The sequence below is a fragment of the Caretta caretta genome, chromosome 2 (assembly GCF_965140235.1).
Source record: "Caretta caretta isolate rCarCar2 chromosome 2, rCarCar1.hap1, whole genome shotgun sequence".
Lineage (NCBI taxonomy): Eukaryota > Metazoa > Chordata > Testudines > Cheloniidae > Caretta > Caretta caretta.
Window position 1 is genome coordinate 153,532,609 of NC_134207.1, and position 23,190 is coordinate 153,555,798.

Sequence of the window (23,190 nt, forward strand, 5' to 3'; positions counted from 1 at the left end):
CTTTAAATTCTTGAGGTATAAAGTATACATAGTGCTATACTATAGTTTGTATAGTAAATAAATGATACCTCAATAAATTAAAGCCACAAGTACCCCTAATACGTTCCCGACAGATAGTTTTTTGAAGATTGTCAACTTACAGTACATCTACTGTACATACCATACCTGGTATCTAAATTTAGTCCACATTATACCATTTCCTGAGAAGAAACAGCTATTCCTTAATTTTATGCTATTAACATGTTGACAATTAACATACAAAAAATTAGGAAGTTCAAAGCTGAAGCTCCCTCAGCAATCTTAACTCAGTCTCATAACACATAAGTAGTACTTTGTATTACTTTTTATTTAAACACTACAATGTTTTTTTGGCATAGCTATATCAGCCAGAGGTGTGGGAAAAAACCCCACACAGTCTCTAGCCAATGTAGCAGTGTCAACAAACCCGCCAGTGTAAACACAGCTATGCTGACAGAAGACTGCTTCTGTTGGCATACACTGTGTCTACACTAGGGGATTCTGCCGGCATAGATATATCGGCAAAGCATTTGCAGTGTAGATCAGGCCTAAGCCTAATAGGTATTACTGAATAATTGCACATGTAGAAAACGCCTAACTCAATCCACGCTAGGGGCTAAACCAGTATAGATATTTTGGTAAAATAATCATATACCCCTCACCAAAATAGTTATATCAGTACAAAAACTGTATGTAGAACAGGCCTGAGAAAAGAGAGGAGAACTATCATTATGAAGAACTATTCCAACAATGACCAAAGTGGCGGGGACATGAAGGACTAAACAGAGGAGTGCAAAGTGAGGTTACAGGGAAGCATGATTGATTTAATTTTCCTGAAGGAGGTGGGGGAGTTTGGGAAACATTGGTTGAAGCTATTGAAGATGGGACTATAGTAGTATAAACAATAACAAAGATACTACATGGTATGTGAGTTAAAATTGCAAGAATTGTATTGGCCTGCTTTTCTTCTTTTTTCCCTTTTTTGAGAGAGAGATAATAAGAGTGCTCTCAATGTCAAACACAGGTATATTTCAATTCCTCCACAAAACAATTCCTTAATCAGAGTAACAACACAAACATTTTTCATTTCCAAGTCATTGTCCAGTATTAACACTACCCAATTGGACAGTACACATCCTCTCTATTTTAAGGCCAGGTCTACCCTAAAAAATTAGGTTAATCCAGCTACCTTGTTTAGGAGTGTGAAAAAGCCACACCCCTGAGTGATGTAATTAAGCGAACCTAACCCTCCCCCTCTCTCCCGCACAGACAGTGCTAGGTTGATGGAAGAATTCTTCTGTCGACCGAGCTGCCACCACTCGGGGAAAGTGGATGAACTATAGCAATGGGAGAAACCCTTCCATCGCTGTAGTGAGTGTCCACACTGAAGTGACAGCTGCAGCATCGTTTCTAGTAAAGACAGCCTCAGAAAAGCCAGAAGTTTGTCATTTTAGAATATCTGCTTGTCAGTGCAGCAGTACAAAACCTCCAAAAACAAACAAAAAACACACAAAGGAGAGAGGTGTTTGTGTGGCTTGAGAAGGAAGCAGATGCCTAATTGAACATGACACTATCTCCATTAAAAAAAAAAGGTTAGGGACCTCATTATTTTTCATCCACCTGGATATGCCTATTCCATTATATCCAAGGCAAAAAGTCTTCAAAAGAACTGATGGGTCTAGTGGATCAGCAGCAATTTAAGAAAACAATGAGGAAGATAAGGATCTTGTAAGAAAGCTAAAGTGATTTCTTTGCATCAGCCTTCACCATAGGATGTTGGGGAGATACCTTACCCGGACCTCCCCTCCTCACAAACTTAATTAGGTACTCTCATATCAGAAACTGAGGAGTCAACAAAAGAGGTGCTGGAACAAAACTGGTAATTTAAGAACAAGTCACCAAAACCAAGAATTCTGATGTAATTTACAAGCGATGCTACACAAATAACAAAATAAATAAAAAACCTGGAGGAAATCCATTGAGAAGATTATTAGGTTTTAGTTTTCAAATACCTGCTAGTTTTTGAAGAGTTGGAAATGTTATTATTTATAATTGATATTACAGTAGCACCTACAGACCCCAAATCAGGGATCAGGGCACCATAAAAGCCTGTAGCAAATACTGCCAGAATTCCTCTCTCTTACAATATTTTTGTATTTCAGTTTCTTGTCCTTACAAACACTGAAAACAGGAAATGTTGAAGGACAAAATTAAAAATGTAAACACAATGGGTCCCAGTTTAGCATAGCTTAAGCAATAAGCATTGTTCAGGTTGGCTCTAATCTTGCGCCAAACTGCTTTATCCATCCTGAGTTCTAACATCCCTTTGCAAAAACTTCCAAAGACTTACCTCTGTCTGGTGTTTTCTTTTCCATGGAGCAAAAAGTCTAGTAGTTTGATCAGAACCAACAGTGATAATAAATTCACCTTCTGGATCCCACTTTACATCTTGTACACTGTTAAAATGTCCTGAAATCACAACTTCTGGAGTCCATTCTTTCTATTAAAAAACCAGAAACCATAAAATTACACATATGAATGAGAGAACATGCATAAAAAGGAGCAATAGATATATTTCTGTGTACCTTTTTACATTAAAAAATATATAGAACTGAATGCAGAAGTCCTCTACCAGACCTGACTGTGAGGAAGACAAAAACAGGATACCTGAAAAAGCAAAAGGTTAGATCAAGGTGAAGTGCCAGAGCATGGGCTGAAGAGGCTCAAGTCCTGGTGGGAGCTGCTCAGTGATTCTTGACTATCAGCAGACGTGAACATTCAGAGGCGGCAGTTGGAACACAGCCCAGACCCAAATGGAAGTTAGCTCATGCCCCAAGCCACTATCATTGCCCTTAGGGCATGTCTACACTTACCGGTAGATCAGCACTGCTGCAATCGATGCAGCGAGTGTCAATTTAGCAGGTCTAGTGAAGACATGCTAAATCGATGGGAGAGTACTCTCTCATCGATTTGTGTACCCCACCTCTCAGAGAAGCATAACGGAAGTGCACCTCCTGTCGACACAGCACAGCATAGCCACTGTGGTAAATGGATCTAACTACGTTGACTTCACTTACGTTATTCACATAACTGAAGTTGCGTAAGTTAGATCAATTTACCGCAGTGGTGTAGACCAGCCCTTAGAAACAGAAAGGCTAAAAGTTTGAGGAGCCCAACATGCCTTATTCTCAAGGTCCAGAACTGAGAATCCTGCAGAATGATATCTTTAGACAAAGAATGGTTCTGTCATTTAAAGTAAGTTAAACGGCACTCGGTCCACATACATTTATCATGATTTTTCTACCCAACAGTAAAAACAATAAAATGGTTTTACCTTGTTAGCTGGAGTCTGTCTCCAAAGATGCAGTGCTCCATGGAAAGCATGAGCAAGAATCATTGAACCATCTGGGCTAAACTGACAGTCAAAAAATCCAAGCGTGTTACCACCCACTTCTCCTACACGGACCTGAATGAACAATTGAAAGTGAAATATTTATTGCTCAGTAACTAGTCTTTCATTAGTTGTAATCCTACTCCAAGATCAGCCACATAGCACAATCTATATCTTGCATGCAAAGAACACATTAAAAGAGCATTATTCCTCCTGGGGGAATTCTGTGACACTGCATATGCAAAATTCACAGATTTCTTTGCTTCCCGCAGAAAAATGACTTTCTGATGGTGAGGCAAAGGGAAGCCGCACGAGTGATCACGTGCCCTTCCCCAGTAGTGTGGGCGTGTGGTTTCAGGTACCTAGAGCAGTCAGTGCAGAAGTAAATCACTGGGGGGAGAGGGTGTCTGGGGATGCCTCGGCTGGTGCCCAACCCCCATGCATCTGAAGTCCCCCCATACCCAAACCACCTGCCATCAAGCCTCACCCTCCCCCCGACCCAGAACACTCCCATCAAGCCCCCTGCACCCACCCCTCCCCAGCCCCAGCCGGTGGCTCCTACCCTGCGCCGGGCTCAGCTGCTAGTGCTGGCTGGGTTGGGAGTGGGGGAGGAGCACCGTTCCCCTACACAGGGTGGCTGGGGCTGGGTCAGACCCACTGCCAGAAACCTTCCCCAGCGCTGCATCCCCCCATTCCTGCCCCCATTGCTCCTCAGCTAGGGGGGAGGGGTCATTATATGGGGAGCTGCTCCCATCTGCCCAACTCCCATGCATCCTGACGCCCTCATATCCAGACCCCCTTTACCGAGCCCCACCCCCTGCACCCAAACCACCCCCACTGAGCCACCTGCACTTGGACCCCCAACCCAACAAGCCCCACCCCCTTTGCACTTGGACCACCCCAATGAGCTCCCCACACTCAGACCCCCACCCCACTGAGCCCCAACCAGCTACACATGGACCCCCACCCCACACTGCCCCACTCCCACAGAACCCAGACCCCTCTGCTGAGCCCCGACACCCAGACCTCCCCTGCCAAGCCCCATTCCTCCACACGTAGGCCACCCCCCTGCTGAGCCCTAACTACCTTCACCTGGACCCCACTGCAGAGTCCCATTGCCCCTGCACCCAGATGCCCTCCAACAAGCCCCTGTGTATCCGGATCCCACCTGGACCCAGATCCCCACCAGAGCCACCTGCACCCAGATTGCCCCACACAGAACCCTCTCACCCAACGCCTGGATCTCCCAATACTGAACCCTCCACACTTTGATCCTGCTGGATTGAGCCTGCCTGCCCACATTTGGTGCACCTAGCAGGGAGTGGCAGGGACCCAGAGTGTTTCCGGAGCAGGCTTAGCCCTTGCACTGTGTCGGGGTCGCAACTCTCCACCAAGTCCACATCCGGCTTGGGGGGGGAAGGGGGGCTGCAGGGTGATCTCCCACCTCCGTGGAGCCAGTCACCTGTGCTCCCCACTGCCACATTTATTTATTAACAAATAAAATTTGCAGAATTTTAATATACCATATGCAGAATTTTGTTTTTTGGCACAGCATTCCCTCAGGAGTATATTATGGTTGCAAAATCAAGGACACAAAAGTTAAGAGGTGTCAAAATAAAGGTTGCTCATGAAATTTTTATGTGGCCTCCTTGCATACATATATCAGGGATCTTTCTCCAAATCAGTAAGTCTGTGGTAGAGCCAGGTATAGAACCCAGCTCTCCTGCTCAGTCCAGCTCTTTAAAAACAAGAGAACTTCTTGCAATTTTCTTCCTCATTCACTATACATCTTTGAACTGAATGAGAAATGGGACTTGTAGAACAAATCGTGTGTGATCAAAGACTATTGTATTATATACATGTAAGGGGACTGTATTAAGGTTGCACGGTCAAACTTAATTTTGGTATTTTCTAGCTTTTAAATTCTTGTCTTTGCAACTTTAGGCCATTTAATGTAGGTTTGTGAGTCTAATTTCCTAGGTTTAGTTAGAAGGAAAGAAAACAAATTCCGTCATATGAAACCCTACGTGGGTCATTTGTAGGGTTTGAAAAAATAAAAACATATGTTCATTTAAAAATTTCAAATTTTCTAAGTTTTTTCATGTCTAAGTGTTCAAAAGGACCCATTTTTAATTTTTTGTGAAAATTTTCAATGTCAAAAATTTTTCATGAAAATTTTTATTTTTGATAAAAGGCTATTTTTAAATGAAAAATCTTTTTGTCCAAAATTTTCACCAGCTCTTATTAAGACCTTTAAATCCACAGCACAGACCTCTCGCTCATGAACTCAAGGAGTAACTGATGGCAATAGAAGCCTGTTATCCTCTTCCAATTAGCCACATACTTTGCCAGTGGTTTACACAACTATTTGCTAGATAGCAATGGAATGTTGGGAGGTAGGATTCGTAGGTTCTGTGTTTGGCTGTAAAAGGGATTGTGGACCAGTGGATATAGACAGCATAGCCAGATACACAGCTATGACACGCTCATGCTGAAAAGCACTGTGGTTGTGGATTAGACTTTCCTCTACCATAGTAAAGAAAGGATTCTATTCCCAACTCTGCCTGAAGTGATTTGGTGCAGCCTCCCCATTACCCACATTAAAATGGGGAAGGGCAAGAGTGGAAATAATACTTACCTGGCATCTTTGGCGTATGAGTGCAGAGAATTATTAAACACAAATAACTGAAAGAGCAGAAACTAGATCTCCTTCATTTGGGCTTCCAGCCCTGCTCTTTTTTTCCTAGGCCAAAAGAGTTGCTGTGGCTTATATCTAACATATGGAGCTCAAGATCTGTGTGCTTAGAGAACATATTCAATGCAAACGGAATGTTCGGAGATTTAGCAGTAAACCCCTAGCAAGTTCTGTTGAATACAGTAGAACCTCAGAGTTACGAACACCAGAGTTACAAACTGACCACACCTCATTTGGAACCGCAAGTAGCAGAGACAAAAAAAGCAAATACAGTACAGTACTGTGTTAAACGTAAACTATTAAAAAAAACAAAGGGAAAGCAGCACTTTTCGTCTGCATAGGAAAGTTTCAAAGCTGTATTAAGTCAATGGCTAGGTATAAACTTCTGAAAGACCAACCATACCATTTTGTTCAGAGCTACGAACATTTCAGAGTTACGAACAACCTCCATTCCCGAGGTGTTCAAAACTCTGAGTTTCTACTGTATATGCAACTAATGGATTTTCAGAGACATTATTTGGCCAGATGTGTGTGGATTTTCATGGTTAGAGCAAAAGGAATTTCTCTGACCTGATTAGCATCACCAAGCCAATTTCAAATTCCTACTCCCAAGCACTATATAACTCTTCAAAGAAATAACATTTAACATTAAGAACACAACCTATTTTCTAAAAACTCATTCTCAAAAATGGTTGAAACTTTTTGCTGATATCTATACCTATATCCAATAATTGACCTTAAGCAAAGACGAAGCATAGAAAATTTCAGCCCAAACACGTAAAGTCTGGCAAAGTTATAAGTAACTGAAAACAGGGACTTAGAAAGTGTAAAGGAACCCTAAATATAGGTATTGCAACCATATCTACCTATATTAAAACATCATTACAAATAACTGTAGTGGTATGCACTACTTATAAAGAAACTTATTGTGGCTTGCCACACGTTGCAAATAAGTAAGGAAATACATAAAGCAGAAAAATTAAAATTACATCACAAAGTATACTTTGTTCTTTCTGAGAAATGTAGTTTTATTTATGTCATAGAGTATATCAGCTGAGTGAACAAAGGAGAGAGTGTTTTAACAGTGTATGTAAAAACACCAAAGAATTCACTTTGCAATCAAGACCAGTTTTTGCAAATTTCAGCCCCAAAAGTGGAAAATTAGAATGTTATTCACAACACAGTAACTGTGTTTAAAATGACAACCTTAACCAAGGATAACACTAGCACTTCAGCTATAACTCAGTTTTGTCAGGTACTACATCTTTTGTTCAGCTGTTGCCCTTAAACTACACAACTGTTTCTGCATCATCTTTTCTATATTTTGCATATGATTCTTATTCCACTGACCAGACATATAACTTAGGAAACATTTTCAAAGCAATATATTCTACTTGAAATTTGTCACAATAAATTAAAAAAACAAAACACAAAAAAACTAAAGTCACAGAGAAACTCAAGACAAACCCAATATATGTTAGGTTACACAGGTATGCTTAGAAAAACTGACCCTTACCTGTTCTAACCATACCCCAGATTCTTCATCTGGAGCCCACAGAATCATAGTTTTGTCCATTGATGCAGACAGTAGTCTCATTGGTTGTTGTATTATGCCATCTACAGTACAAAAAAGAAATTATTCTGCTACTACAAATCAGAATGCTCTTTAACAGAATATGGCAATACTGAAACCTAAATATGGTGAAAATTCAACTGCTATATTACAAAACTTGTGCTGTAAACAATGAATAAACACCAGCCTTAACAAGATCAGGTCCTTGATGAATGCAATCTCTGATAAGGGTATGTTAAAATATTGCTCCAAATATTTGTTTGTACCAGGGCTATGCTAAAGGAAAGTATAAGAATAAGCAATTTATACTGTTTCTTTCACATTAGGATTTTCAAAGTTCTGATTTAGAGGAAACAAAAGCTAGCACACACTAAAGACCCCAAGGTTATTAATCACAATTCCAAACTCTTTATTTGTAAAGGTAGTCTATTCTGTTGGACATATATCATTAGATTATTATTGCTCGAAAGTGGGGAAAAAATTCTATGCTATTCATTGTTCTACAAACTGAAAAATTAACTGTTCTATCACGTATTCAGAAGAAATAGTTTATTCCTTTATTTTTTTAAATCCCTGATTCTATGGTGGGCTGGGGATAGAGAACTGCAGAAGCAGTAAAGAAGAAGAATGTTTTCGATTAACTTTGACTAATTAGATATTAATGCATAGTTTTAAATAATTTATATCTGAAAAACAGACAAATTCAAGGGATTTCTCTGAACACTTCTACTAATACATGTAAGGTTGAACCAAAGAAATTTCAGAATGCCAATATTTTATTACCGTACCATTTTTCTATATTAAGAAAAACAAGGAAGGGCATTTGAGTTAATATTGATCTTCTGGAGAGATTATTAAAAACAAATCTTCATCTTTAAAATTTATTTTTAGTTTGTGTTGAACAAACAGAGGTGAAATACCACAAGCTGTATAAATCACAAATCAAACAAAACCAGTACTACATGTAAAGCATTCATATACTATATTCATATAGTCTTTTATCAAGGCAACATCGATAAAAGACAAAGCATCAGACGGTGTACAACAGCAAATAAAACAGGAACACCATACAGCAGGACCTTATGATACATGCAAAAATGTTCTGATTGCAAAATTACAGAGAATATTCCAATAGCCTCTCTGTGGAAACTCTTGCCCACAAAAAGGTATATAACGTATTGTAGCACCATGTTTATACATTATCTGGTAAGCTATGTACTTTCTTCCTACCTTTCAAAAAAGAAGGCTGCCAGTGAACTGCAAATACCCAATTTTCATGACCAGCTAACACGGACTCCAGAATAACTGCATATGTTGTCTCAGTATCTACCATAGAACAGAGGGAATGAGACTGCTTATTCTTCAATGGCATTTTGATAAGAACAAAGATCTTTCACATTTTCACAAATACAGAGACAGCTGCTATAGTGATACAATTCTATGAGAAGCCTTAAAAACAAGCAAAGTTAACTGCAGTATGGTACCCTGCACTGCTGGGTGACTCACACCCAATGTGGGCACTGCAATGCACAGGCCAATCCTATTGCCCTCTCTGGAAATGGTACCAAAATTAAAGGTAATTTGTAGCCTTACTCTACTCTACATGATGTTGGAAATTAGCAAATTAAGGCTGCCCTGCATAAACTGAAATACTCATAACTACAGAATAGTCAGTCTAACTCACTGCAATGCTTAATTATAAAAATTATAATTATATATAATTATATACTCACTTAATTATAAAAATATTTCTGACCTCAAACCATAGCTCAAGTCTTATACAAGGTCGTGTGTGGGGTATTTATAACAGTTTGTGTAATATATTATATTTTAATATGATCTTTAAGTACTATATTTAAAGAGAAGAAGAGACTTTGAAATAATATCTTAATAATTAAAAAAGAATAATTTGGCCTCTGAGACTTGAGATTCTCTGAACTACTATATATATTTTAGAAATTTCTATAGAAAATGACTTAGCATCCTATGTAAAGGAAATCATAACGAACCTCTCTCCAGTACAGGGGCAGATCTTTGGGATTTTTTCAAATGTTTTTATACTTCTCCCCTTATAAACCTCTGTATAAGAAGACTAATGAATTTTGGCTATAATCTCCATAAACGTGATGTTTCCAATGCTCATAAGTCTAACTCCTACAAAATGTTAAGTATGTGCAAACATGTGTATACCATAATTCACTCTCTCTTTCGTTATATGAAGAGGTCTGTATGAGTTAGTTAGGACTAGTTAGGAAGTAGGACTGAGTAGACTTGTAGTCTCTAAAGTTTTGCTTTGGTTTTTTTTAGTGCAGTTACGTAACCAAAAAAAAAAAATCTACATTTGTAAGTTGCACTTTCTGGATAAAGAAATTGCACTTCAGTACTTGTGTGAGGTGAACTGAAAACTGTTTCTTTTATCATTTTCACAGTGCAAATATTTGTAATAAATATAAAAAGTGAGCAGCGTACACTTTGTATTCTGTGTTGTAAATGAAATCGATATATTTGAAAATGTAGAAAAATATCCAAAAATATTTAATAAATTTCAATTGGTATTCTATTGTTTAACCGTGTGATGAAAACTGTGATTAATTTTTTAAATAGCAATTAATTTTGTTGAGTTAATCATGTGAGTTAACTGCGATTAATCGACAGCCCTATTACAAAGTAAAAGATAATCAAATTTTTCACTCAAACATGTACTGTAGTGAAATCTCTTTACCGTGAAAGCACAACTTATAAATGTAGATAAGTGAAAACAGGTGTTTGCATGGCACTGTTGTAGCTGGCATTGGAAGGTATTTACATGCCAGATATGCTAAACATTTGTATGCCCTTTCATGCTTCAACTTGTAGATTGCACTACCTTTTTAATCTTTTTTACAGTGCAAATATTTGTAATACAAATTAATAATTACGGCTGTCAATTAATCACAGTTAACGCATGCAATTAACTCAAAACAGATTAACTTTTTTTTTTTTAAAAGGAGTGTGAATTGCACACCAGGGTGCCGTGCTCATTGGGCCCTTCTGCATGCCTCGAGGGCCAGGGTGCCCCTTCTCCCGCCACAGTGCTCCACTGCTGCTCGTCTCCCCTCCCACCCACGGACCCATCCCTGGCCAAGCTACTCTGGACCGGGAGCCTGCCTCCTGTCTGTTGTGCAGAGCTGGGGAGCTGATGTTGGGGTGTCCCTTTCCCCCGCTCCCATGTACCTTGTCGCCACTGAGCTGGGGTTGGGGAACAGGGGAAGCCTGTCTGCTGCTGGCTCAGGAGTGAGTGTTGCTGACAGCAGTTGCTGCTGCCTGGAAAAGTGTACAAGCTCCTGAGTGCTCTGCTTAAAGAGAGAGTGCTCCCCACACACACAGTTCCCCCCCACACACAACACCAAACATATTTAAATAAATGGTATTCCATTATTATTTAACAGTTCTATTAAAACTGCAATTAATCGTGATTATTTTTAATGTAGTAATTAATCACGATTTTTTTTAATAGTTTGACGGCCCTAAAATTAGGACATTTTCCACTTTCGTTACACACACTAACAAGAAGGGCTTGAAAAGCAAAGCCAGTTACTTTCCACCTCTTCTACGTACTTTCTTTCAATAAATATTTAACAGCTACATTTTCCACATTATGGTTAGCAGTAGATTGATTACCTTTCTATTTAAGCAACATGGTTGATCATTTATGGGAGCATACAAGGGAACTTATACAGTTTCCTGACATTTAATGCCACATTTATTGCTTATCTTTGTTCCACCTTTAGATAAAGGCATCAGAGTAGAAAAAGCAGAGACAGGTGTGTAAACCATCTTAAAGTCAAAAAGGGACGTGTTCCCCTCTGCTGTCAGTACAGAGGGTAGCCTAAGTGAGGTGCATGGGCCTCATGCTAGAGCCCTGTTTCTCAAACTTCTGAAAGCTGAGGCCCACTACAGGAAGCAAAGCCAAATGACTCCCCTCCTATGTAACCTCACCATGTCTAGGTGAAGACCTATACACCTTAATTTATACATCTTGTGTGCGCCCCCTCTCCCTATGCACATATAGCTCAGTACTTCTCAAAGTGCATGTTCATAATATATTACTCTTCCTTTCTGTCATGCTTTGTTAAGCCGTAAAATAATTAACAACGTTGACATTTAAGGAATCATCACTGGCATATGAGTTAGCATCTACTGAAAATAACAGGGCAGCACACACATCAGAACTCTATTCAGGATCTCTGGACACTCAAGATGAGATCACTGCAGTGGTTACATTCACATTATGTTTTGAAGATTATATTCATAACTTTTTTTTAAAATCAGGTAACGTTGATTTCACCATACACAAAATGACAAAATATTGACATCAATAATAACTGAAATTGAAATAGGCAAAGTAAGAAAAATTATCTTGAGAACTAAAGGATATTTAATTGTACAATTTATTTTTCAATAGTTATAACGCTTTAACTTTTTGAATTTTAATGTCTACTGTTAAATGACTATTGTCTGACACCCCCCCACCCCATAATTTCCCATGACTGAAAATGTAAATAAATAAAAATTTTAAAAATGCTTAAAAATCTTTGATATTATCCAGTGAAATACTAGTAAAAAAAGACCAAATTTGGTCAAGTCTAAGAGCCACAGACTTTTTTTTTTTTTTTTAAATGAAAGCACAGACTCTGGAAAACAGTTGAGAGTTCTGTCCACATCCCCTTGGCTACTCTTTGCCATGAGGAACAATCCATACTTTGGGAAACACTGCACCAGGGAAAGCAAGCTACACTACAGCTTCCTCTCCATGAGGTACCTTTCTTTGACCTCTCTGAGGCTGCTCTGTAAGAGCTGAGCTCCACACAGCTCAGCTGTATATATGGTTGAATAAAAAGTCTGAGAAATAACTGTTAAGTGCAGAACAGGAGGAACAACAGCAATGATACCATTGGTGTGGGAGATCCTAGGGATCACAAGCAGGCCAAAACCTGCAAGGGGGAGGGGGGGAGGTCTCCATTATTCCTGTGGACCTCAGCTAACCACGAGGATAAATGGTATCACCTCCCAGCAAGTCCCTTTGGGAGGCAGAACTAGAGACAAAGCAGAATTATACAGATGAACAGGGGCCCACAGAAAGCCACATATCTGTAGAAGCTGTGGTTCTTTTCTGCGATACTGTAAGTGTGAAGAATAGCTTCTGATCTCACATGATTAAGGTTAAGATTTTGTCAGGGTTATTTTTAGTAAAAGTCACAGACAGGTTGCAGGCAATAAACACAAATTCACGGAAGCTCGTTACTTGTCTGGAGTGTTCTGCATTTTCAGTTTTTATTTGTTTAAAAAAATGAAAATCAGGTTAAAAATAAACTTGAAAAACAGAGGGGAAAAAAGAAAAAAAGGAAAAAATCTTTGTAATATACACATTTCACTACAGTATAATTGAAACTTTTTTAATGTCCAAAGATATATTTGGTCTCTCTCAGAGCTAATAGTTTTTCCAGAAATCCTGGTTTGCGTACGCACACATAATTTTCTTCAAAGTATCCTCACTCATGTTGAGCCTCTTGCTGTCTTGGAGGTAGGCCAACTTTGAAAATATGTACTCTGCATCAATAGATCCAAGGGGTACGTTCAAAGCTTGCCATATCACTTTGTTGAAGTTGGTAAGTGTGTTTTGATAGTTGGTAAGTGTGTTCCAAAAAGGCGGCATATCCAGTTTCGCATTATCAGTGTGAGGAAAGTTCAAGAAGTAAATTCCTCTTTCAGATTTGAAATTTCTTCTTTAGTGGCAAACGGTCGAAATGCTCTGGCATAATGGTCATAGTCTGCTGCAAAATTCACCTTGAGGAAGGGGTGCAACACCTGGATCACATTCCTAAAAGAATCTTCAGCACCAACACTTCGGGTTCAGATTACGGGTCATTTCTCACCTAGCACTGTGTTGAACGTTTTTTGGCTCTCTCATGTTCCAGAGTGGGAAGGATTTCCAGAAACAGTTGGGTTTTCTCGCCGTATGTTTCTCCTGCAGCTTTTGTGCTCAGTTCAGCTGAGATTTTGGTTGTCAGGATCCAGTAAATGTCAGTACTGGCAAACATGTTGACAGTAGTCGGAGAAAACTCCAGTGTTTCCTGTGGGTCATGCAATGATTCCAAGTTTTCAACAACAAACGTTACCTTGGTGCGCAGAATCTGGTGGTCATTCTGGAGTCAGAGTTTCTGCTTTATAAACCAACAAACTGAGGGTGATCTTGGAGACACATTAGCAAAGTCCACACGTTATTTACATGACAGGCAGCAAAATACAAGCTCTTCCATTGATGTGGCACAACAGGGGTAGGTAACTGGCAGCTCGCACTGCACTTGTCTCGCAACATGTAAAACAAAGCCATCAAGTTGTTCATATGCTTGAAAACGGCCCTAAACCCAAAGATGAAAGATTTCACATCTTTCAATTTTTTGTAGCAGTAGATGCTGATAGTGAAACACTGATCAGATGAGCAGAACAGGTAATACATAGCAGCTCCAGTTTCTGATTGAGTTAAATTTCCCAGGCAAACTCAGCCATGTAGGAAGCAGAATCTGTGTTAGTTATAGCTACACTCCCCAAGTTAGTTGGTACATCTCAAATATGTCAGTTATTGCGGCATCGACAAACTGGGTGTCAGCAGAGGGAATGAATGTCACATCAACACAAAACAATGCAGGTTTATACGCTTTGAAATCAAAAAGAAAAACAGAAGACCAAGAATCAGATGGTCCAAAGCATTAGAAGACTTGTCAAAAGTCAGACTAAGTGCCACATTTCCACCAGTTTAGATATTAAAGCATTCTCATTTTCTTTCAGTTACTTATGAGTGAGGTTGTCTGCATTAGGAAGGGTTTGGCTGCTGGACAGTATTGTTGCACAAAGTCACCAACAGGCCCCTTTGCAATTAATAGAGAACACAGAGACACAAAGAGCACACACAAATTCATTGACACAATTGTGCTGTGTCCTCTCTTTCATTAAAGCCCAGTGAAAGCGCCTGATATTGACTGTTCATCCCAAAGTTCACTTTCTTCTTTAAGCTTCTTGTGTCGCTTACTTTCAACATGTTCCTTTGTTCTGTCAGCATGAGCACTAACCTCAATGCTGCAATACTCGCAGCACAATGCATCCTCTTCACTCCCATCTTTAGTTTTCTTGAAAATTTTTAAGCACTGATTTTCTTGTTGGTATTCAGGCATAGATCTGCATCTTCCCTCCACGTTTACCTTTTTACCTTATCTATCTGTAAGCCCCAACAAGCTTACCTAGGTTCCTGGGGCTCAGTATGCTGGTAGTTCAGAGAGATACACACTGCCCCTGGTAGGAAGAGGGAGCCAAGGGCAGACTCAATCTGCTAAGCAACCCAGAGGGAGAGAGGAGAGACATTATGTAGAACAAGAGAGGGCCTCGTTGGTTTGGGGAAGGATTGCAGGCATTCCTGCTCAGAGGAAGGGGAAGAGTCAAACAATTGACAAGAGGAAGCCTGGGAAGAAGAGCTAGCCTGCCAGTAGTGAGATACTCTCCCCTGGGAGCCCTGGAGGGGGGAGAAGAAATTTTGGGGGTACTCTGGAGCCACCTATAGAAAGGACAGGACTGGCTGTGTGGCGATCCATCCAAACCTGTAAGGCATTTGGCACTAAAGAGGTAACTGGGTGGACATATATCTTTATGGAGAATTGATTGTTTAAATTCAGCACCACACTAAACAGACACAAAGAAATAGGCAGGCAGCATCTCTTTGTGAGCCAATCATAGTGCAATATTAACAGTTTGATCTTCCGACCTCCACCGTGTGTGCGTTTTGTGTTTTACACTGAGGAACTGCTTCAATCTCAGAGCTGCAGGACACAACAATCGCGTAAAGCTTTAATGTTTAACAAAAATAAGTCCCTGAAAAAGTACTCAGTGGATTGATAAGTGGGTGTAAATCTGTAAAAACTGAACTCCTTTAATAAAAAAACTGGTAATTTATCAGTGAAAAATCAGTAAAAACTGAAAACACAGAAGGCTACCTGTCTGTGACTTTTACAAAAAACGATGGGGGGGGAGGAGACACACTCCCTCCACACAAGGCAGCTCAGAGCTGCAGGGCCAGTGGCTGGGAGCTGTGGCTGAGAGCTGCCTTGCATGACCTCTGTGACATAATTTCATCTTTACATATAACAGCCTGTTAAATTATCCAAAAAATATTGAAGTAATAAATACATACAATTCTCTCTTTTCACCTTTAAAGGCACATGTGTAATTAAATCTTATTAATAGGAAAGACTTATTAATCTTATTAATTTAAAAAAAACTTTAAGACGCACACTTGTCTGATAACTGGAGAGAAACTGTGTAACCAACAGTTTACTACAGGTGGAACAAATACATGCCTTAAAACCATAGGCTATGGTTCGAATATTTGTAGTTTAACAGAAGGCCTCTATTGAGATTCTTTTGCTGATGTACTATTTCTGCAATAAACCAGACACTGTACACAGTCAATGCTTCTAAAACACAAACACATTTACTATATTTTTTGCTGCTGAGGAGCAAGCGTTATTGTAACTGAATTTGTCTTAAATTCCTCTAGCATAGGAATAAAATTATAACAGACAGAATTCCTATTATCCCTACTGAAAGCAATAACCACTACACTGGCTGGAAGAAGGAATAGCTACAGAGAGAGCATTTCAGTTGTTACTCACTTTTATTTTTCATAGTAAAAATGTTCTCCTTCAGCCTTATAGAGTCATCATCTTTGACTTCCACAGATGGTGTTGATTTTGCCTGCACTTTCCAGATTCTTATCAGACAATCTTGCGCACAGCTTGCTAAGAAAAGATCCCCACCTGTTTAAAAAAATAACACACAGTAAAAATAAAAATGTTAAGTCACATACCTTTTCGTTCTGACTTATCAAGGTTAACTTATTTCATTCTTATCACCCTTCATCACACCATACATATTTTATTTTTCTCTCTGCAAACAGTATTATGAACACGATTGTTCCTTCTATTCCAGTGTCAACTCATTCTAACATTTTAACACAACCAAGCAAATTACAACACACTAATGGGTCCTGCCTCACTTACATGGTAACAGCCATATCCTGGGATTTACAGTATTAAAACTTCAGCCTCACAGTTCAACAGTCCAGGATACATTGGTTATTGACTTACGGAGAAAACCCACAAGTTACTCTTCTGAGATGTGCTTCTCACTCCTACACCCTTGAGCTTTTCACCCTCCATGTTGCTTAGGAAGGATAAGTCCCCGCTCTTGAATATCTTTTTAAATTAATACATTTTAAGAACTCCCTTCCTCCTGTTGCCTCTCTCCTACATTTTCTACAAAGTGAGTAACGTTTGGAATCAGTTATTCAAAGGCTGAATATGAGGAGTAGTGGAGTCTCCCACCAATTTGCGCTGTTCTTACAAGGGGAGAAAGAGGAGGCAAGGAAGTTCCTAAAATTAATTTAATTTTTAAAAATAAAGTGGGGCTGACTCATCGTTCTCAGGAACAAGGACCACAGGGTTGACAAGGAGCAAGTTGCTGAGTCAAGCATATTTGTTTGAGTTCAAATGCCACTAAAACTGACACACTAAAAACCAGGCAGGGCAAGACAAGGTGATGGATGCAGGGAAAACAATGGTTATAAAGAGATTTGCATACTGGGTGGTTGAGAAATATACAAATGCAAACCAATCCCACTGCAATCAGAGTGCAGGAAATAACCACACCATTGTGGTATTAGCATAAAGACCTGCAAGGCATCCCGGTATTCTGGCTACCTGAGACAATTCAATTTCTGTATGACTTTGCATTATACTTTATTTAGTCTGAGGAATGTTGTTCTGTAAAGTGACCCACATAGATCATAATCAGAGGTGCCATCTAAAAAAAGATCTACAGCAAATATACAGAAGTATCAGAGAATATAAATATATCAGAGAATACCTAATACTGGAGTAAAATGGCAGTGCTATGCTAAAATATTTCTCCACCTAACGTCTAATCCATGCAATGACATCAACCTTCCATTGGACTGGGAACTGCGATCTAACAAATGAATGGGATTAAAAATGGAGATCAGATGGTTGGTTTTTCTCTTCTAATCTTCAAGTCTCTGCCTCATTAAATATTTTATTGGACTTTCATACTGACCACAGACGACCCATTCAATGCCTCTTATCCAATCTTCATGGCCATAGAGTATTAGTGTTTTCTGAAACTAAAAAGAAATCACCGTTACATCACAGAAGTCAGAACTTCAATGTCCATTAGTCTTACATACCATACATATGCCTTTGGACAATTAACTCCTGCTCTTCAGATGTGCTGACCACCTGCAACTCCTATTAACTGGATGATCAGTACCTGAAGAACAAGGCCTTATTGTTCAATACCATGTTCTTGTATGGGCCCTTCTGATGAGACCATAGCCAAGGAGTAACTCTAGCAGATCAGCTCATCTCAGTTATTGTCCCACTATCTAAACAAGAAAGGTGGGTGAAAAATAGGTGGGGTTTTCTCCCTACAAACTTTTTCTTTTCTTTTTTAAATATTTTGGAAAAAAAATTGCAAATACTGTAACCTCTGTCAATCCTACACTTACGAGACTTCAACAGGAGTTTTGTCTGAGTGAAACAGCAGCAGGGCCATTAACCATAATTGTTTATATTTACTATGTTGATATGTACACATACCCAATAAAAGGGATGACTTCCTACATAGTCTTTGACATTCCTGTAATCGTCTTCACCCACTAATCAATATTTCTTTGCTTTTCTGTTTTTACAATTCACAGCCTTAATATTACATAGATGTCTAGATAAAAAGCATTAAGTCACTGAAAAGACTTTTGAAAACACTCCAAATTGGAAAATTTTATTCTTAACTATAAATTTGTCTATTCATAACAGGGAATCCAACAATCTGACTAATCAATTGGGGAATTTATACCCACCAGCACTCACAGAGGCAATGTTTTGGTTAGATTTTTTTTAACACCTAAATGATTACTCAACAACAGGGCAGTAACTATAGCACAAGCCCAGGAGGTAACTTCCAACACAGAAGAGAACCTATAAAATACTTGTCAGTGTTACAGAGCTTGTTGCATCTCTGTCCCCTTTCTGTGCCCCCTAAGGTCTCAGGCCACCTCTACCTCTTCTGGGGTGGAATTCTGCAATTCTCCCACTCTTAGCCCATGCTCCTGGACTACAGTACCCAGTGTTATCAACTGCATTTCCCAGCATGTTCAACTGGGTTCACCACCTGCAGTTCTTACCTTTGAGAGTCTGTGATCAGTGGTGAACATAGTGAGCAGACAGCCTTCTTAAAATTAATGTATTGCTTACTGACCAGTGGGAACAAAGCATTTCAAGAAAAAGGATTTTTAAAACAGCTAACATGCTGTTCTGTCTTCCCTAAAGCCCCTACCAGCCTGTGATGGTAACCTGGGCAGACCTAGCTTCCTCAGGCACCCCAGATATTATATATTATATCCTTCTCATGACAATGTTGGCACACAGAGCGGAAACTAGTTTCTTCCATCCCTCTTTATCATTAGCTGCTGTTTCCATCTGCTCTATGGTGTTGAGTTTGACTGTTCTGTCCTCCCAGCTAACGGTTCTTCTTAAGGTTTCCCTTGGAGTGAGGAAATGAGACCACCCAATTGGTTACCACTTGACAGCTTCATGTGGGAGTCTACGTATTGGCAACCAGAGTACATGCCCCAAATATGTCCAACACTTACTCCTAATGCTAGTGGAGACAAGCTGCAGATTGGCACTTTCTCCGATATCTGTGTTGGTAATAAAGTCTCCCCATCTAATGCCCAGAAACTTTTATAGCACTTATTTTAAAAAGACATCTAATTTTCTATACGTTGTATTGGAAGCTCTCCAGCTGACACAGCCATATGTTAGCACTGAGATTACATTTGAGCTGAAATTTTTTAGGTTTTGTCTGGTACGGTCTCTCTCTGATTTCCAAATGTTATTGAGATTAGTGAATGTTGTGGATACCCTTCCTATCTTTGATGTCACTTCTTTCTTGACATCTCCATTGGCTAGTATGGTGCTTGTGATTGGACATCTGCCCCACACTGGTAGAGATGGGGTTAATAGAGACCTGGGGAGGCTACACAGGAACAGGCACATAGATGAACATAATTTGTTGGGAAACAGTCAACATGGTTTTTGTAAAGGGAAATCATGCCTCACCAATCTATTAGAATTCTTTGAGGGGGTCAACAAGCATGCAGACAAAGGAGATCCAGTGGATATAGTGTATTTAGATTTTCAGAAAGCCATTACTTGGCCCAAGAAAGCCATTACTCCAAACTGGCAGAAGGAATGCCTGCTGAGTCCCTGTGAGAAATCAAATTTACACGAAAAAAATTTCCTAGTCAGATTTTCAAAAGTTTTCAGTGACTTAATACATTTAATGTTAAACCATAATAGCTTGAGCCTGAGCATGGTTTTCACATTCAGCATCAAGTTCAGCGAGTTACAGTTATCCAGACCAGAGATGTCAAATGCATGAACCACTGTGGCCAGATCCTTGTCTAGAAGGAAAGGAAAATTTTCCTGGCAAGTTGGAGGTGAAAGAAAGCATTTTTAAACACTGATACTTCGTGTTGGACTTTGAGGCTTCACATCACGTTGACAAATGAATGCCTTCAATGGAAAGCGGAGGCAACATCTACATCAGTTTTTTACGGCACTTCCCCTTTCCAACCATCACCATCTTGCCTGGATTTAGCTTGAGCCAGTTGCTTTTCATCCAAGCGCTGATTGCTAGTAGGCATTATCACAGTTTTGTAGTGGTGGTAATTGCATCAGTTCAGGATGAGATACACAAGTGAGTTATTGTGTTGTTGGCAGCAAAACCTGATGGTGTCTCACTATCTCTTCAGCGGTCTCATGTAGATATAGAAGAAGTGAGGGTTTTTAGAGAGGACAACTCATCATTCTCTTAGCTCTGCTGGAAAGGTATTATCACAGCAATCTACTCCTGTTACGTCACGTAGGCAGGTTAACAGTATCTTGTGGTCTACTATGTAAAAAGCTGCAAAGAGGTCCAACAGCACAAGTATGGAGATTTTGCCTGTGTTCATGGCTATAAGAAAGTAGCCTTTTAGCATCATTAGAGCTGTCTCTGTGCTGTGCCCTGGTCTGAACCTTGATTGTGAGGCATCCAGGATGTTGTCTGCCATCACATGTAGTTAGACTTTCATGATTATTACTTCTGATGTTTCCAAAAGCTTTGAAGATCTTACGAGTAGGAAAAATGCTCTTGAAATACAGAGAACTTGCTAAGATCCAAAGCTTTTTAGAAAGCTGTATCTAACTTCTGACCACCAAATGAGGTATGATCGAGATGTCATCCTTATCCCAGGACTACAAGATGTGCTTTCTGGCCACTGTGGATCAGATAAAAGACTATGAAGTGAATCCAGTGATATTACAAGAAAACATGTTATACAAAAAATAAAATAAAAATGTAGGAACATAGGAATTGCCATACTGGAGCAGAACCATGGTCCATCCAGACTAGCACCCTGTCTCATAGAGTGGCCAGAACCAGATGCTTCAGAGGATTGCTTAAGAACCCCGCAGTAGGCAGATGTGGAATAATCTGTCCCTCATATAGGTCTCACTCTGATCTCTAATAGTTAGAGATTGGCTTAAACTCAGAAGCTCAAGGTTTAATGGCATTTCCAAAATTTGTACTGTCACTGATTATGACAAATCTGGATATTCTTAATATCTGTATAAATATCCATTCACTTTTTGAATCTCATTATGTTCTTGGTCTCAATGACTTCCTGTGGCAATGAGTTCTAGTTTAGTTATATACTGTGGAGGAAAATTTTTCACTCTTTGTTTTTAATTTGCCAATTTCTGATTTCACTGAATTTTGCCTTGTTACAGCTTTATAAGACAGGGAGAACAGAAGCTCCCGATCTATGTTCTCTGTAATTTTATATATTTTTATTGTGTTCCCTCTTATATGTCTCCAGATTGGGATTGTTTCTCTTCACACTGGAATTTAACGAGCTTTTGATCATTCTTATCATTCTTCACTGAATCCCCTTCAGTTCCTTAATACTCTTTTTGAAATGGAGTGTCCAGTACTTCACACAGTATTATAAGTGAGGTTACGTCACTGAATTATATAAAGGAATTAGTGTTTTCATTATTATTCTTCATCCCATTCCTAATGTCTTGTTAGCTTTTTTGACTGCAGTTGCACACTGAGCGGAGATTTTCATTGAACTGTCTACAGTGATGATCCTGGCCCCTTTCTTGGGTTGATAGAGTTAATTTGGAATCCTGTTATGTGCATGAGTAGTTATAATTTTCCCTCCAATGTGCATTACTTTGCATTTCACAACACTGAATATTATTTGTCATGTTGCCCATTCACCCAAATTGTTTAAGTCTCTCTGAAGAGCCTCATGGTCTTCTCTGGTCCTGAATAACACAAATAACTGTGTCTCATATGCAAATTTTGCTACCTATTAATGACCCTTTCCAATAACTGTTTTAATATATTAAACACAGGACATAATATGGAACCTTGAGGCACCCTGATGTTAAATTTTTTGCCATGATTAAAGTTGACTTACTCCTATTCTTTGCTTTGTCTCCTGTCCAGTTTTTGATAAAAAACAAAAACATACTTTGCCTCTCACCCATAACTACTCTTAACTTTTTTAGTAGCCTCTTCCTATGGACCTTATCAAAGGCCTTTTGGAGGACTAAATAAATTAAGCCAACTGGTTCTCTTTTATTCACTACTTTACTGACACACTCAGATAATTCTAAGAGACTAGTGAAACAATTTTTCTTTGTTGAATCCAAGCTCATTAAATATCTGGAAGATCATGATCTTCCAGATGTTTTGTTATTGTTTTTAAACTATCAATTCAACTGATTTGCCTGGTACAGACAGACAGCAAGGCTTACAGATTTCTCATTTTCCTGATCATCTATCAGGACTTTTTTAAACATGAATAAAACATTTGCTACTTTCCAATACTCTGGAAGAGTAACTGTTTAATGAAAAATTACCAATTTGTGTTACCAACTCAGTTGCTTCATACTTAAGCTCCTTCAAATCTCTTGGATGTACACCACCTGGGCCTGATGATTTACTGCATTTTACATTATCAGCATGCTCCAACTCCTCTTCTTCTGTCACCTCAGAGAGTACCTCATTTTTGTTACCAGGAAAATTAGGTCTGGGGTAGGAATTTCACCAATTTTCTCACTAATGAAGACTGATGGAAAGAAATCATTTAGCTGCTCAGCAATGGTTTTATCTTCTTGAATTGCTCAGTTTAACCCTTGAGGATCTAGTGGACCCACCAATTCATTTGCAGGCTTCCTGCTTCCAATATACTTAAAGAATCTCATGTTTGTTTTTACACCTTTAGCAATTTACTTTTTGAATTTCATTTTGGCCCTTCTAACTTTCCTCTTCTTTAATAACTGCTGTAATTTA

General features: G+C 39.2%; 1 protein-coding gene across 2 annotated transcripts in view; it reads right to left on the bottom strand.

Moving 5' to 3' along the window:
- ELP2 (elongator acetyltransferase complex subunit 2) overlaps positions 1-23,190 on the bottom strand; it is a 231,655-nt gene that overhangs the window by 52,525 nt on the left and 155,940 nt on the right. For both annotated transcript variants that reach the window (XM_048839455.2, XM_048839454.2), the window contains exons 7-12: positions 17,839-17,905; positions 16,380-16,523; positions 8,908-9,003; positions 7,621-7,721; positions 3,353-3,484; positions 2,369-2,518 (exon numbers count right to left, since the gene is read on the bottom strand). In XM_048839455.2, the coding sequence (XP_048695412.2) occupies positions 2,369-2,518; positions 3,353-3,484; positions 7,621-7,721; positions 8,908-9,003; positions 16,380-16,523; positions 17,839-17,905 (690 nt within the window). The remainder of the gene's footprint in view (positions 1-2,368; positions 2,519-3,352; positions 3,485-7,620; positions 7,722-8,907; positions 9,004-16,379; positions 16,524-17,838; positions 17,906-23,190) is intronic.